The sequence below is a fragment of the Scophthalmus maximus genome, chromosome 14 (assembly GCF_022379125.1).
Source record: "Scophthalmus maximus strain ysfricsl-2021 chromosome 14, ASM2237912v1, whole genome shotgun sequence".
NCBI classification, from domain to species: domain Eukaryota; kingdom Metazoa; phylum Chordata; class Actinopteri; order Pleuronectiformes; family Scophthalmidae; genus Scophthalmus; species Scophthalmus maximus.
The window spans coordinates 11428661-11441735 of NC_061528.1; the positions used below are offsets into that span (position 1 = coordinate 11428661).

The 13075-nt window shown below is 40.3% G+C and overlaps 1 protein-coding gene across 10 annotated transcripts in view; it reads left to right on the forward strand.

The window, feature by feature from the left end:
- The window catches only part of LOC118283109 (bromodomain adjacent to zinc finger domain protein 2B), a 44291-nt gene that overhangs the window by 15607 nt on the left and 15609 nt on the right, over positions 1-13075 (forward strand). For all 10 annotated transcript variants that reach the window (XR_004784431.2, XR_004784430.2, XM_035604806.2 and 7 more), the window contains exons 3-10: positions 7252-7413; positions 9067-9252; positions 9818-9949; positions 10245-10432; positions 10517-10729; positions 11090-11746; positions 12354-12415; positions 12501-12955. Coding sequence is in view for 8 of the 10 variants with exons in the window: in XM_035604806.2 (XP_035460699.2) it covers positions 7252-7413; positions 9067-9252; positions 9818-9949; positions 10245-10432; positions 10517-10729; positions 11090-11746; positions 12354-12415; positions 12501-12955 (2055 nt within the window). In the remaining 2 variants the exon portion in view is untranslated. The remainder of the gene's footprint in view (positions 1-7251; positions 7414-9066; positions 9253-9817; positions 9950-10244; positions 10433-10516; positions 10730-11089; positions 11747-12353; positions 12416-12500; positions 12956-13075) is intronic.

The window sequence follows — 13075 nt, forward strand, 5'->3', positions numbered from 1 at the left end:
CCATATTCGTGACCTTCATTTAAGACATTCAGTGCGTGAGCAGGTGCTTGTTTGAATGTAACCAGCAGGGTCTGCTTCAATAAAGCAGTGGACATATGGACACTGTGTGACTAATGCTTTGAAAGGTTGGATCTGTTTTATTGCTTCATTTGGCTCACTGCAGTCCTCCTTTCCATTACGGTTGCCATGTGATTTATGTTGTGCTCTTTGGAGAGAGAGAGAGAGGGGGGGGGGGGGGGGGACCGGAGCTTTGTAGAAAAAGCTGTGATGGCGACGTTTACCTTGATCCTTTTTATGTCATCTTGGACATTGACACCAGGGACAAATAGGTTAAAAACCCTGTTAGGTCCCAGGTTTCCCTGTTCACAAATGCTGTTTGATCATCTGAAGCATGCGGATGTTATTGCAGCTTCAAGCCTTAAAGACTGACAGAACCTTGGACTTTTTATCCTCACTGTCTCTGACATGATGTATAGCCAAATTCACACGTCATCACACCACCTTCCACCAACACACCAGCAGAGACTTGACTGTTGTCAGGCAGATTTTTGCCTTAATGTACAGTAGTCCTGTAGCACTATCCACAAAATGTCCTCCTCCCTGTTTTTGTCTAATAATTAAATAAACAATAAGCATTAGTGTCATGATGAGAATGTCTTTGCCACCTTTTACAGTCGTAGACTGTTTTTTGTTCAGCTTTTTATTATTTAGCATTGTGGAATGATGCATGCTTCCTGTCAGGTGAAGACACCTTTTTATACATGGATATGCACCTTTCTTAGTCCAAACTGAGCTATTTAACTGCTTAATCTCTATAACATTTTGAATCACAGTCCATTTACATTACCACCTTTCTTCTGTGAATAATTGAAGCTGCAAATTGAAGTGATTCTTCAAATTGGCCTTTCTTTAATACACATGATCATTTTGTTTGTGCCATTATATATTATATTATATAAAATTAATACTCATTAGGGAGATTCCTTTAGCAAATGATGGTGAACAATTGATGCCAAAGTAAACAAGGAGGGTGTAGAAGGACTTTGTGTAATGTGTGATAATGATATGATGGTGTATGTGTGATTATCATTAACCACAGTTGTCTTACAACCTCCTCCCTTTAGAACTTATACTACTAATAGGAACTGGCAGGTACAGTTTGATCCCAGAATGGGAAACTCACACATTTGGACCCCACTGTATATTTAAACAGTTGGGTATTAATTCATATTAAGCTCTATATTTATGATGATGAAAATGTCACCCAGATGATGCCTTCTCCCTCGAGCAACTACATTTTCTAAACCAATGACAACAAATTAATAGCAGTTTATTGGGAGATGCATGACATTCCTTGTCCTCAACCCCCTCTCTTCAGTCTTTGCTGTATGTGTCTAATTAGAAACTGCAGGCTGAGCTGCACAATTTATTGCCAGTGCTTGCTGTCGATGAGGCAGCGGTGAGCAGCAGCTCTAGGAACATGTCTCTCTGAACAGAACATGTTTGACTCCTGTTTCCCAGCACCGTGTCCCACCTCCTTATGAATACATTCACATGCAAAAGGAAACCTCTGCCAATGCTGCCAAATGCAGACAAATGCATTTGTTGAAACACTTTTCATACTGAGGCCTCACATTAATTATCAGAGTCCGTTTGGCTGCTTGACTAACAACCTTTCCACTGTGTTACTGGAAGCATTTGTTACTTGTTTGAAGCAGCCAATAAAAGTAGAAGTAATTTATTTTTGGTTGTGGAGCTCTCTCTAAGTAAAGTGTCCTGGAGAAATGATTAAAAAAATTGATTATTATCCTGGAATTATGAGCACTTGTATAACTTTGCTGGGCTTGCAGCGTGTCTGTGTGTCGGAGGTCAAAGATGTAAAAAACTACTATGACTGGTGGTGTTTGAAGGTGTTTAGTAACACAGGTTTTGCTATGGACCACATACAGTATATAAGAATGGGTCTATCGCTGTATCCATGTGACAGAACATCCCAGACGCTCTCCTGTGTAAACAGCAAGTCATGGTTGTTGATCAGTCTCTGTATAGACCCTTTATTTACAACCTACATCCAGGAGCTGCATTTTAATTTTTCTGTCCCTGGGGACAACCAGGTTTTGTTGCACCTATAAAAATGGGTTCATCACCGTCAAGAGCAGACCTGAGTGGGCTTACCCTAAATGCTGGGTATTGATTGTGTAGCAATGAAATGTTCCCGTGTAATCAGTCGGCACAGCTCCTCTCTCATGATGCAGCAGAAAATAATAAATTACCTTGTTGCTGAAAAGCCAAAAATTGACTTTTATTTAAAAGCTAAGCTTTGATGTAATTTAGTAGTGGCACATTAAGGCCAAATAATCCTATGTCTGCCTTACTCATATTACAGAAAAATGAGGGGGGGAGGGGGAAGTCTGGTAATCTGCACCAAATTCATTAAAGTAGTACATGTCAACACCATAAATATGTCTAATTTATAAAAAACAATTCTGAGAAATTTACAAAAATGTCCAAAAAAAAAAAATGCTGCATCATCATCAGCATTAGTTGGCCTTGAAAATCCTCCTTTGACTTTATGAATAATTGTGTGTGTAAGTGTAGTTTTGGGCCTCATGCAGGTTAATCTGTAGTTTCCTTCCTCAGCTGGTGGGACGGATGAGACAGAACACTTCATCACTTTCCAGGTGGAGTAGGAGTGAGGGCCGGGAACCATAACTTATCAGAAGACATGACCGAATGAAAAACTGATTGAAACTCATAGAAGCACGGCGTTTCAGCTGAACTGTGGGCGTATCGATGAACTTGTTCCACACCCCGCCACAGCAGCCGTACTCGCTCGGTAAGAGCGCGCCCCCACAGCGAGCCCTCGTTCTGCACTACTTGTGGGTGTTCGTATAAATGGGGAGAAATGAAAACCTTCAAAATAATTGGCTTCATTTCACTTGGTCTTCTAGTTGACCTCAAAGAGTGAGTGACGAGCGGGGGAGTGAATGTCTTTTGAGAAAAAAAAGAAACATTTTTAAATCTGCATTACTGCTGCCACATCCCTCTACTTCCTCCCATCCAGGAAATCACTGGGGCCAAAAGTGAGTGGCGTTGCTATTTTTCCCTGGTAGCAGAAGGAATTAATTGTGTTAAGTGGGATGATGGACACCAGCAGTGATTTGTGGTGTTTGGGAAACTGCAGCTGGTGACAAAGCAACCACGTATACAATCAATCAAGGAGATGTAAATGTCTGCGGAGGTGGATTAAACATCGTGATGTAATTCTAATTAGAAGGCCATCAGGAATGCATGGTAATTATAGTCAGAACTTGACACATTTGTTGTTGTTGTTGTTTTTTGTCATTCACATACCCTTTAATCATTTCACTTTCATCGCAGACTGATGTGGAACAGACAGAGTAAAGGACCATTTGAGTGATGCAGCTCTCTCCCTCAGAACAGTGTTACGACACATTGATATAGTGCCTCTTCCTATCGTCTACCTTCCATTAGGTGAAAAAACGGTGTTTGCAACTGTGATACTGCTGATCCATGCTGAGGACTCTTTTACTGGATTATCATTGTTAGCGTCGGCCATCTGTTACCGTGCAAGACGATAACATGCGGACAGGGAGGAACACACATGAGGTGCACCCAGAACAAAACGACACTATATGAAATGTACACAGTTCTGTGTCACACAGAGACACAGCTGCAAGGAGCCAATAACAAAGACAGAGAAGGCATCAATTTATCTTATGAGATATACTAAAAAAACATTTGCATCATTCCTGCGTGTTTATCCATCACAGTCCGATCAAAACGTTTTTTATAAAAATGATTATTTATTTTCTTACATTCAGTTTGATTATCGGATATATGTTTGTTCTCTTTCTTGCTGAGAGTAATTACTGCAGCCCTAACAAAGAAAGATAACAGGTTGCTGGCAGTAGCATTTTACTGCACAGACATGAGAGTGGTAATGATACTCTACCATCTACCATCTAACACTCAGCAAGAGAAAAAAGTGTCTTTCACTAAATGTCACATTGTTCATTTAAGGTAAAAAAAAACAAAACACCACTGTACAACTTCCCGAAGGCTTTCAGGAATCATATCATATGTGACACGTTTGACATGAATCAACAAAACATCCTGGTGCTTTATTTAAAGGTCCAAATAGATAGTGGATAACAGCAGAAGAATGAAGGGTACGCTTCATTTATATCATGGGTTTGGTAAGCTTAGCTTTGAGGCCAGCAATGTGATTTCTGTTGAGATGTTCTTTGCGTCCAAGTAAAGGTTAATCAAATTGTTTTGCCTGTTCACAGCAGGACAGTGAGGAGCCTGGGCTTATTCTCATTTGAGTGTGATTAGTCTCCCGATGGTTCCTGTTGATGTTTGAGTTTCCCTATACATTACAGAAAATTGCTAAACAAATAAAGATTATTATCATTGTTGTTGTTGTTGTTGTGCATCTCAGGGGAGTTGCAGTACATTAATTGATAGTTGGTGTGAGTATGTCCTTACACCTGATGGACTGGGAATCTTACAAAGCATCTTCCTGTGCACAAAGTACATTTTTCCAGCCATTAACCAAACATTACTGCTGATAGTTTGTATTGCCAAAGTGATTAGATAATTTGTCGCATTTATACACACTACTACACAAAAGGAAAAAACCGTACTCTCCGACAGTAAATTTAATCTGTTTCACTCAGTTGCAGTTGAGGTGGATAACCGAGCCACGATGCTGTTAGTATGAGAAATGTGGTTTGATGTGAGTGTGTGTGTGTGTGTGATGCTGTGTCATCATAACACTTGCAGTGTTATTATTATTGGTTATGCTGTTTATTTAAATAGCTGTAGCAGCCTGCGTTTAAATGATTGATGGCGTTTTGTGCTTTGTCTCATTAGAATCTCATTCTGTTTAGTTCATTTGTTTTCCCGTTACGAGACACTTTTACTCAGACGACCTGGTGCATTGTGTTTGCGGGGTCGTACTCAGGAAGTCATTTGTTCTGTAAATCACCTCTGGTCGATTAGCATACATGTGCTTCCATAGGACCTGCATCCAGTGTTCGGGGATGTCATCGCTGCGTGACTTTCCCCTCACATGCTTACATCAGCTCAAGATGGTGCTCATGCATCCATCAAATCAAATTAAAATGTTTATGTAGGTTATAAAACACCAGAAAACTATACTTGCTGCCTGTGTGCTGTTATATTCATTGCCTATAAATTCCTGTGTGTTTGCTTGTCAAACCATTTTAATCTCTAAAATGAAGTCAGGCTGTGCTTTGTACATGCTGCAAAAAAAAAATTCCTTCAGTGCCGTTCAGGTTTTTGCATATAATATTTGGTATTTATAATTTGTTTTGCAAAATATTAATTTTACAACATGAACTGTACAGTTTAATTTGATTTACATTGCATGTATGAAGGAAACATTGAGACATCATTTTAGGATTCACATATTGACGGAACATGTTTAATTATTCAGCAGAAAAGAATTACCTGGTAAGACAACATGTCTGCAGCATATCACTTAAAAATTAAATGTAGAATGTGCAGAAGTTATTACACATATTTTACCTTCAATCCTTGTCAAAACCGTTACCACCTCAGCTGCGTATTTCTTATCTTAAAATGAATGCACAGTTATGGTTTTGTTTCCACCAGCATACTGTACATCTTGGCTTGAGAAATGAAAGCTGATGAAGCAAGGTCAGAATGATACACGGAATGTGTTCTTTTAACGATGCATCATAAATATGAAAGCACCTTTGTTCTTTGCTCTGCACAAACCCCTGCTCACCACGACGGTTACCGTGGCCTTATCAGTGAAGCATGGCCACAGCCTTCATGTCATTTACGTCTCATCAGCATCGTTCCTGGTGAGGAATGATACTTGATATTCAGAGGGCAGCTTTGTCTCCTCAAATTAATCAGCTGCTCCTGTTTTCTTGTGCAGAGGAGAATCACCAGGGAGATCTAGAAATTTGTGGTGTTATGTAAAATATAATACAAACCGCATGTGGGTGTGTGTTAAAGGGCATTTAAAGATGTGGGCTTTTGTGATCAATGGGATTTGAGGCACTAGACTGGGGATATCAAAAGCACCAAAACCTCTGTGGTTCTGGATGATGATTTGGAAGATGGGCAGAACCCCAGGCATCAGAAAAAATGTTGCACCTAATGTAAAGGAAAAAATACAAATGTGATTCCTATGAGAGTGAAGATTGAATTTCCTCTGACAGTTTACAGCTTCATTAGATTATCACAGCTTGTATGGCAGCAGCTTTACATTAAAGAGCTCTGGGAAGCTTTGATATGAACCAGCAGCGTGTGTAATGTCTAATGTGAGACTGACGAGTGTATTGTTGTTGTATCCTCCTATCTGTTGTGTGTCCATTCTTCTCTTTGTGTCATTTAAATGTATGCTGTATGTCTGTTTGGCTTTTATTTTTTTCTGATATCGGAGTATATCAAAATAATGTAGATTTAATCAAAATCACGTCTGATTTTAAGTGAAATGTTGAACTTTACTGTTACATTTAATGTTAGACAGAACTATTCAAATGTGTAAAATAAAACGTTTGAAACATTTTTTTAGTTTTAACACAACAAGGTGCATAGAATTATTAAGGGGTTTTGTAAAATTATTAGATTACATTTATCATCTTTTATTGGTGGTTTTAAAGAAAAATTACATTTCTGAATGACATGTTTTAAATTATTGTTTTATATTGACAATAGTCCAAACCGAAATATGTCAAATTTACAATAATGTAAATCAAAACAGCACTAAACCCCGACATACAGAAGCTTTAACCCTCACATGTTTTGCATTTTGCTTAATATATTACTTGACTTTAGGAATTGATTCATAATAAAAACAGTTGACAGTTCATTTTCTATTCATTGGTTAGTTAACTAACCACCTCAGTGTGAACCATATCATTACAATACAATTATTTTCAAAGAAAATCAGTAATGCCGTTGAATAACTTAAATTATGGGCCATAATGGAGGACATGTTTTTTTTTTCAATATCTGGAATATCAGAGACTCGGAGACTGAGTGATACACATGCAGTTGTTGTTTTTTTATAATTTTTTGGTACAAATCCAGTACTGTTTTGATCATAATTCAGTTGTGTTTGAGAGAAACTAAGTCTCAGTGGGGTATGTGCCCTGAGTGGTTGTCCCCCACCCCCTTCTTTTTTCCTCTTACATCTGCAAGTGTTGACTGGATTGTGTTTGACAGATATGGAGTCTGGAGAGCGGCTGTCCACCCCATCGTCAGCCCCATCCTCCCTTCACATGGCCTCCTCTTCAGGCAGCTCCTCCCCTGCGCCACCCCAGACACCCTCGACCAGATGCAGCCCAGCCCCTAACCCTGCAGGCAGTTCCCCTCTCACCACTTGTGGTATGTACACACACCGAAAAACTTCTCTTCAGAGCTAATTAAATGTACAAATAGTTGCTATTTTATTTCTATGTCAGTATGTTGTATTAATCTGGCCAAATTTTCATTGCACATGCATTTGGTTTGCACATTTTGCAAACCATATTAATAGGCACCATCAAACAGCCAAGCTGTCCAGTGAATGACCATTATGACTGACACTGCAGTCACTCTGCACTTTACACTAATACACAAGAGGAAAAAAAATAAGAAGCAAATCTATTCAGGTTGACAGTCCAACTAAAATCTGTGGAAAACACTGAATAAAACTGCAACAATAAGGGGGCTTAAGACACCTTCCTCCAGTCTTAACATGTAACAGACAATTTTGATAGGAATGGAAAGGCTGCTGAATTAATGAATGCCAACAATTAAAAGGCTGTGTACGCCCTTGTGGATGTCTTTTGACAACCTTTAGCTCCAGTTTATCCCGTGTGATTTGACGTGTCTGTCAGCCTCACACTGTGCATGCAGCCGCGAACATCCTGTTGTTTTCTCTGAATACTAATTGTGGTCAAAGCCATTATGCATTGAGCATCGGCGATGCCTAAGCTGTCAGATTACCCCTGACCACAAAATAATGTGCAAATTTACATACCGTGGTTTGGGATTTTTTTTTCTTCCTGTCATTATAAGATGCTCCAAAAATTATAATTTTTTGTTGTGCTATGACAATGAGGAACACATTAGAGACATTCTCATGAATTATTCATTCACAGTCCCCCCCCCACACACACATTCCGAAACGTGCACAGAAATTTCCCAGATAATTTGTTTTGGACTGGACACAAAACACTAAAAATACATTGGCACCTGTGTAGTCGCATCTCAGTATCAAGTAAATTGAGTTCTTTCTATAGATTTCTTATCACCTGTGGGACTTCAAAGAAATTAGTAAGACACACCACTTGGAATATAAATGTATTCAAGGTTTCGTATTTGGTTTGTAATTGCGTTCACTGGCTGAGTTTACCTAAAAATATTTTATGCAGCACCTCAGGTATTTAGAATTATGTCCGATTCCAAATTGGCATATGACTTAGTAATTTTAAAGAAGTTGGTGAAAGACACAATTCCAGTACAGCAGGAACACATTTTTAAAAATCCAGGCTAAATCTTTGGCAGACTCTTAAATAATCAAACCAGTGTGGTTTGAGATTCCACTACTCTCACGTTATTTAAATTGTAGTATCGCTGTAAATACAGAAAAATCTGAATTTTTCAAATGCACCTTTTCAGTTACTTTTCACTGAAGTTGATAAGGTTATCAATTTAGCTTTACTTGCGTTTGATACAGCTTGAAACAGTTATAGACAAATACACATAGAGCCTATTGATTAGGGGGTTGTTATTCTATATATCAAGCAGAGGTAATCACACAATTTTTTTTTATAAATATGATTGTTTGTGCCTCTCCCTGAATCCTAATTATTTCTAGTAATGGTTTTTCACACTCTCCAGACAACTCTGTTATTTTAGTTTTGAACAGATCAAGAAAATTGCTTCATCTTTATTGTGTGTTTTATTGTACGTGAATATCGAGATAGACAGATGGCTTATCTTGGTGGCAAGAATGATGGATTAATTACGAGATAAAATCCTTTTGTTCTCTAGGCCCTTTGCTACAGATGACTGGGGATGAGTGTTTGAATACGTCTGGCAAGTCCAACAGTTTTCCCTTTGTCAGCCATCCAGCTTTTGGGCTTTACTCATCAAGTTCAGGCCGGTCGGAGTTTGGAGGTCTAGGTCGTCTGGGTTTGTCTGCCTTTGCTGCTCACCCACAGTTTGGTGCATTTCCAGGTAAGGAAGCGCAAGGGTTGTGATTTTGATAGTAAAGGTGATGTGAGGAGTCCGCTTGGTGCTAAAGTTAACTGTTTATTAAGGTCTGTAATGTAAATTCTTGTGGGGTCCTTTCCCTGTTGTGAAATTCTTTGTAAATGGTACTGTATGAACAGTAGGATATTGAACTAGTATGTATCTGTCTTATCCATGTAATGCAAACTTCTGATCACAAAGCAGGTACAGGCATCATGCATTATTATGTTTTTCAACATCTATTTTAATGGGGAGATTGAATATGAAACTTCACAGCGTGAGAAAGACTGGAGCACCCGATTTGGTCCTGCACAATGAATATTGTGTCTTTTGGGAAACTGTATTTTAACTGGGAAATGTCAGCAGATGAGGTTAAACTGCAGAATTTCAGTTCAACTGCAAAACTTTACTCTGACGTTATTATTACTGTTATTGAGTCAGATAAACTGCTGCCCTTGCAGCCTGTTGACGGATTGAATTCTCTGCATATCTACTTAGATACAGTGGCTATTTTTGCCTAACTCTTCAGTCTCTGGCTCCCTCTCTCCAGACTGGTGGTGGCCATCTGAAGCACATACCAGAGGAACAGGAGCCTTCTTCCCTCCTCTTCTGGGTCTGCATCCTGTATTTACATCAGCCTTCAAGAGCCACGATCCTGCTCAATCGCAGTCCCGTACCTCAGGTTAGCTCCTGCTAACGCTCATACATCTTGTTGTCGTATACAGCAATAACTGTATTTTTGTGTCCTGTTAGGCAATAACAAGGACATATCGAACTATCAAGCAGCAGTGAGGTCCTAACTGTTTATTTAAATTATTATACCATTGCAAAATTGCTCTTACCACTTTGAGACTGACCTTGCAAAGTGCTGTTGTTATTTGTAAGGTTGTTATTCTCTGTTATTCACTTTTACTGTCCGCCTAATGTGTTTGACTCATATTGCCTGTTCTCATGAGTGAAGAAATATGCAATGCCAGTTTCTGTAGGCGTGGATGGAACAGTGAATGGTCGGAGTGGTGCCTCTCCTGCTGAGAACTCTGCTGCGAACAGCGATTCATTTCCAGCAAAGGGAAACAAGGAGAAAACTGAAGCCAGCGGTTGTCCAAAGAGCGGCCAGGACCCAGGTCAACTACACCAGAAGACTGTTCAGAAGACAAAAGAAAAGGTTCATGTTTTTATTATTAATTCTGATGCCAAGTCCACTTCACTGATTTGTTTAATTTTAAATGTGGACTTTTCTCTTATTTAGAAACCCAGCAAAAGACTACTGGAAACCTCAAGCATGAGCGGCAGCCAGTCAGGATCCTTGTCTGATAGTTCCAGTGATGATGAGGAGAGCAGCAGTGATGCTGATGACATGGAGGAGGACGAGGAGGACAATGATGAAGATGAGGATGATCAGAGCAATGACAGTGAGGACTTTGATTTCGAAACAGAGGGTCAAGTTAAACGGAAAGTCAAGGTAAGAGTCTGTGTCAAAGTGCAGTTGTTTGTGTTTAAACATTTAGCAGATTATTCTAATGAATTCTGAAAATTAGTTCATAAAATTTTTAAAAGCTTGACAAAAAAAGAGTTTCCTTTTTAGTTTCTATTCAGAGTAATGTATTAACTCATATTTCCAGCTTGTCGTGAAACTTCAAATGAAATAAGTTCAACAAACTTTTTTCTTAACAGATTTGTAGAGTGTGCCTGTGTATAGCAGCCTCAATGGCAGCAAACTAGATGTATGTGCTAGGTGACAGAGCTGCCACTGTGAGGCTTTCTCAGCAGGATCTGACATGACATGCTGTCTTCTCCCCGTTTTCCTCATCCTCCTACTCAGCGGCTGACACAGAACACTGCTGAGCGTAAAAAGAGACCTTGCACCGCTGATGGAAACACAACTCAAACCAGTCTCCGGGATGGAGTTTCTTTGACTTCCTCGTACCGACTCCAGTCTTCTTCTCATCCGGCTCGCCGGCCTCAGCCCACAGCTCGGTTTCTCCAGAGCTCCAGGACGGCGGTGGAGGAGGCAGGCCAGCAGCACATCAGTGTCATCCAGGCCACAGGGCTGGCAGCCAGCAGCAGCAGCAGCAGCAGTCCCTTTACACAGTCCCACATGGAGGTCTCTCCTCTGCCCTCCAGGTCCTCACCCAACCCCACATCCTTCTCCAACTCACCCAAACACTTACCTCCTTCTCCCTCACCAAAGCATAGCTCTGTCTCTTCTTCTCCCAAACCTCTTGCTCTCTGTTCCCCACTGAAACCTCTGTCTCTGGGTTCCTCACATAAACCGTCCTTTCTTTCATTGCCCAAACTTCCCTCCCTCTCTTCTTTACCCAAACCGCCAACACTGTTAGCCTCACAAAAGCCCTCACACAAACAAAGGCTTTTGATGCCCTCTCCAAAGTGCACGCAGCCTGTTGATAACCTTAGGGAGAGCAGTGGAAACCTCCCGGCTGAAATCTCAGTAAACTTCAACAGTTTTAAATTGAGAAAGGTGAGTTATATTTTGTTTTATTTACATTGCTGCATTGCGGCTTCTGTCTAAAGAAAATTAGTGCATATACACTTTTATCAGTTCCTTTGTTATACTACATGAGTCTGTCACTTCAAGACTTCTAGTCGTGCGGTGGTCAATGTGTTTAGCTCTATTGGTAAAACTGACAAGCAATTAGCTCCGTTATGCTTTGGGATGTTTGTTATCAAGGGAGAGAAATTGGCCTCTTTAACAGAACTCTGTTGTTGTCGCTGTTCTCAGAAGGAGGGGAAATGTGGCAATCTGTAACAAGAGCGTTTTAATTCACATGATGGGGGTACATTAAATGCTGGCTTTTGGTTGCCAGAGTATGACAATAGCAACAAATACAAGATGACAGCTGAATTTGCAGGATGGCACCAGGCCAAACAATTTGAAAAATATTAGATCCCACAGCTGCCTTTTTTTTCTTCATTGTTGTTGACAGCCGTGAGCCTGCTCTTCATTGTCCCTGTCTCTTATTACACCTTAAATTCCTCATTCACAGCCCACAGTAATGTGATGTGAGTGACAGTTTGTGTAATTACTTCCTATTCTTTGTTTCCCTTTCTTTTGCATTTTTTTTAAGCCTGTCCATTCCAAGGACTCTTTGAAGCAGCCTTTCTCTGTGCAACCTTCGAGCCAGAACTGGTAAAATTCACCATCCTCTCCACAATTGTGACACTGCCTAAATATCAGACATTTTGAACAGTCATTTTCTGTCTCTCCCACACAGCAATGACACCAATCTGTTCCTTAACCATCGCCCTAATGGAGCGTTCCACAGCGAAGTTCAGGATGCCCCTTTGGCTCTCATCACGAAGCCCCGCAGCCAGAGTAGCACCCTTAACAACAAGCCTCTTCTAGCAGCCACCAGCCCCTCCGACCCAATGCCCATCAACTTGAGCACATGCAGCAAGGAACCATCAGGCAGCTCTGCCTCCCTACTTAAATCATCTGCCTCAGCACGACCTGCTCAAGGACCTAGGGAGACCAAGACTTCAAAATATCTGCATACAGGAAGGAGTCTCCCAAAAACCCTCACATCCTGTGCACCTGTTGACTTGGTCAGAGGCAGTGAGTCTGATATGCACAGCAGCAAGGACTCGGACTCTGACTCTTTGGGAGATGACTTCGATGAAGACGATGAAGATGATATTGAGGATGAAGATTCTGGTAGTAGTCTATCAGGTTAGATTTAACAGACTGCTATTTAATAAACAAATGTCATTAGTAACATGTTAGTGCAGATAGCAGCTGTTAGATGAGGCTTTTTTTGAGAATTGGGTGTTGCTAATACTAATTAGGATT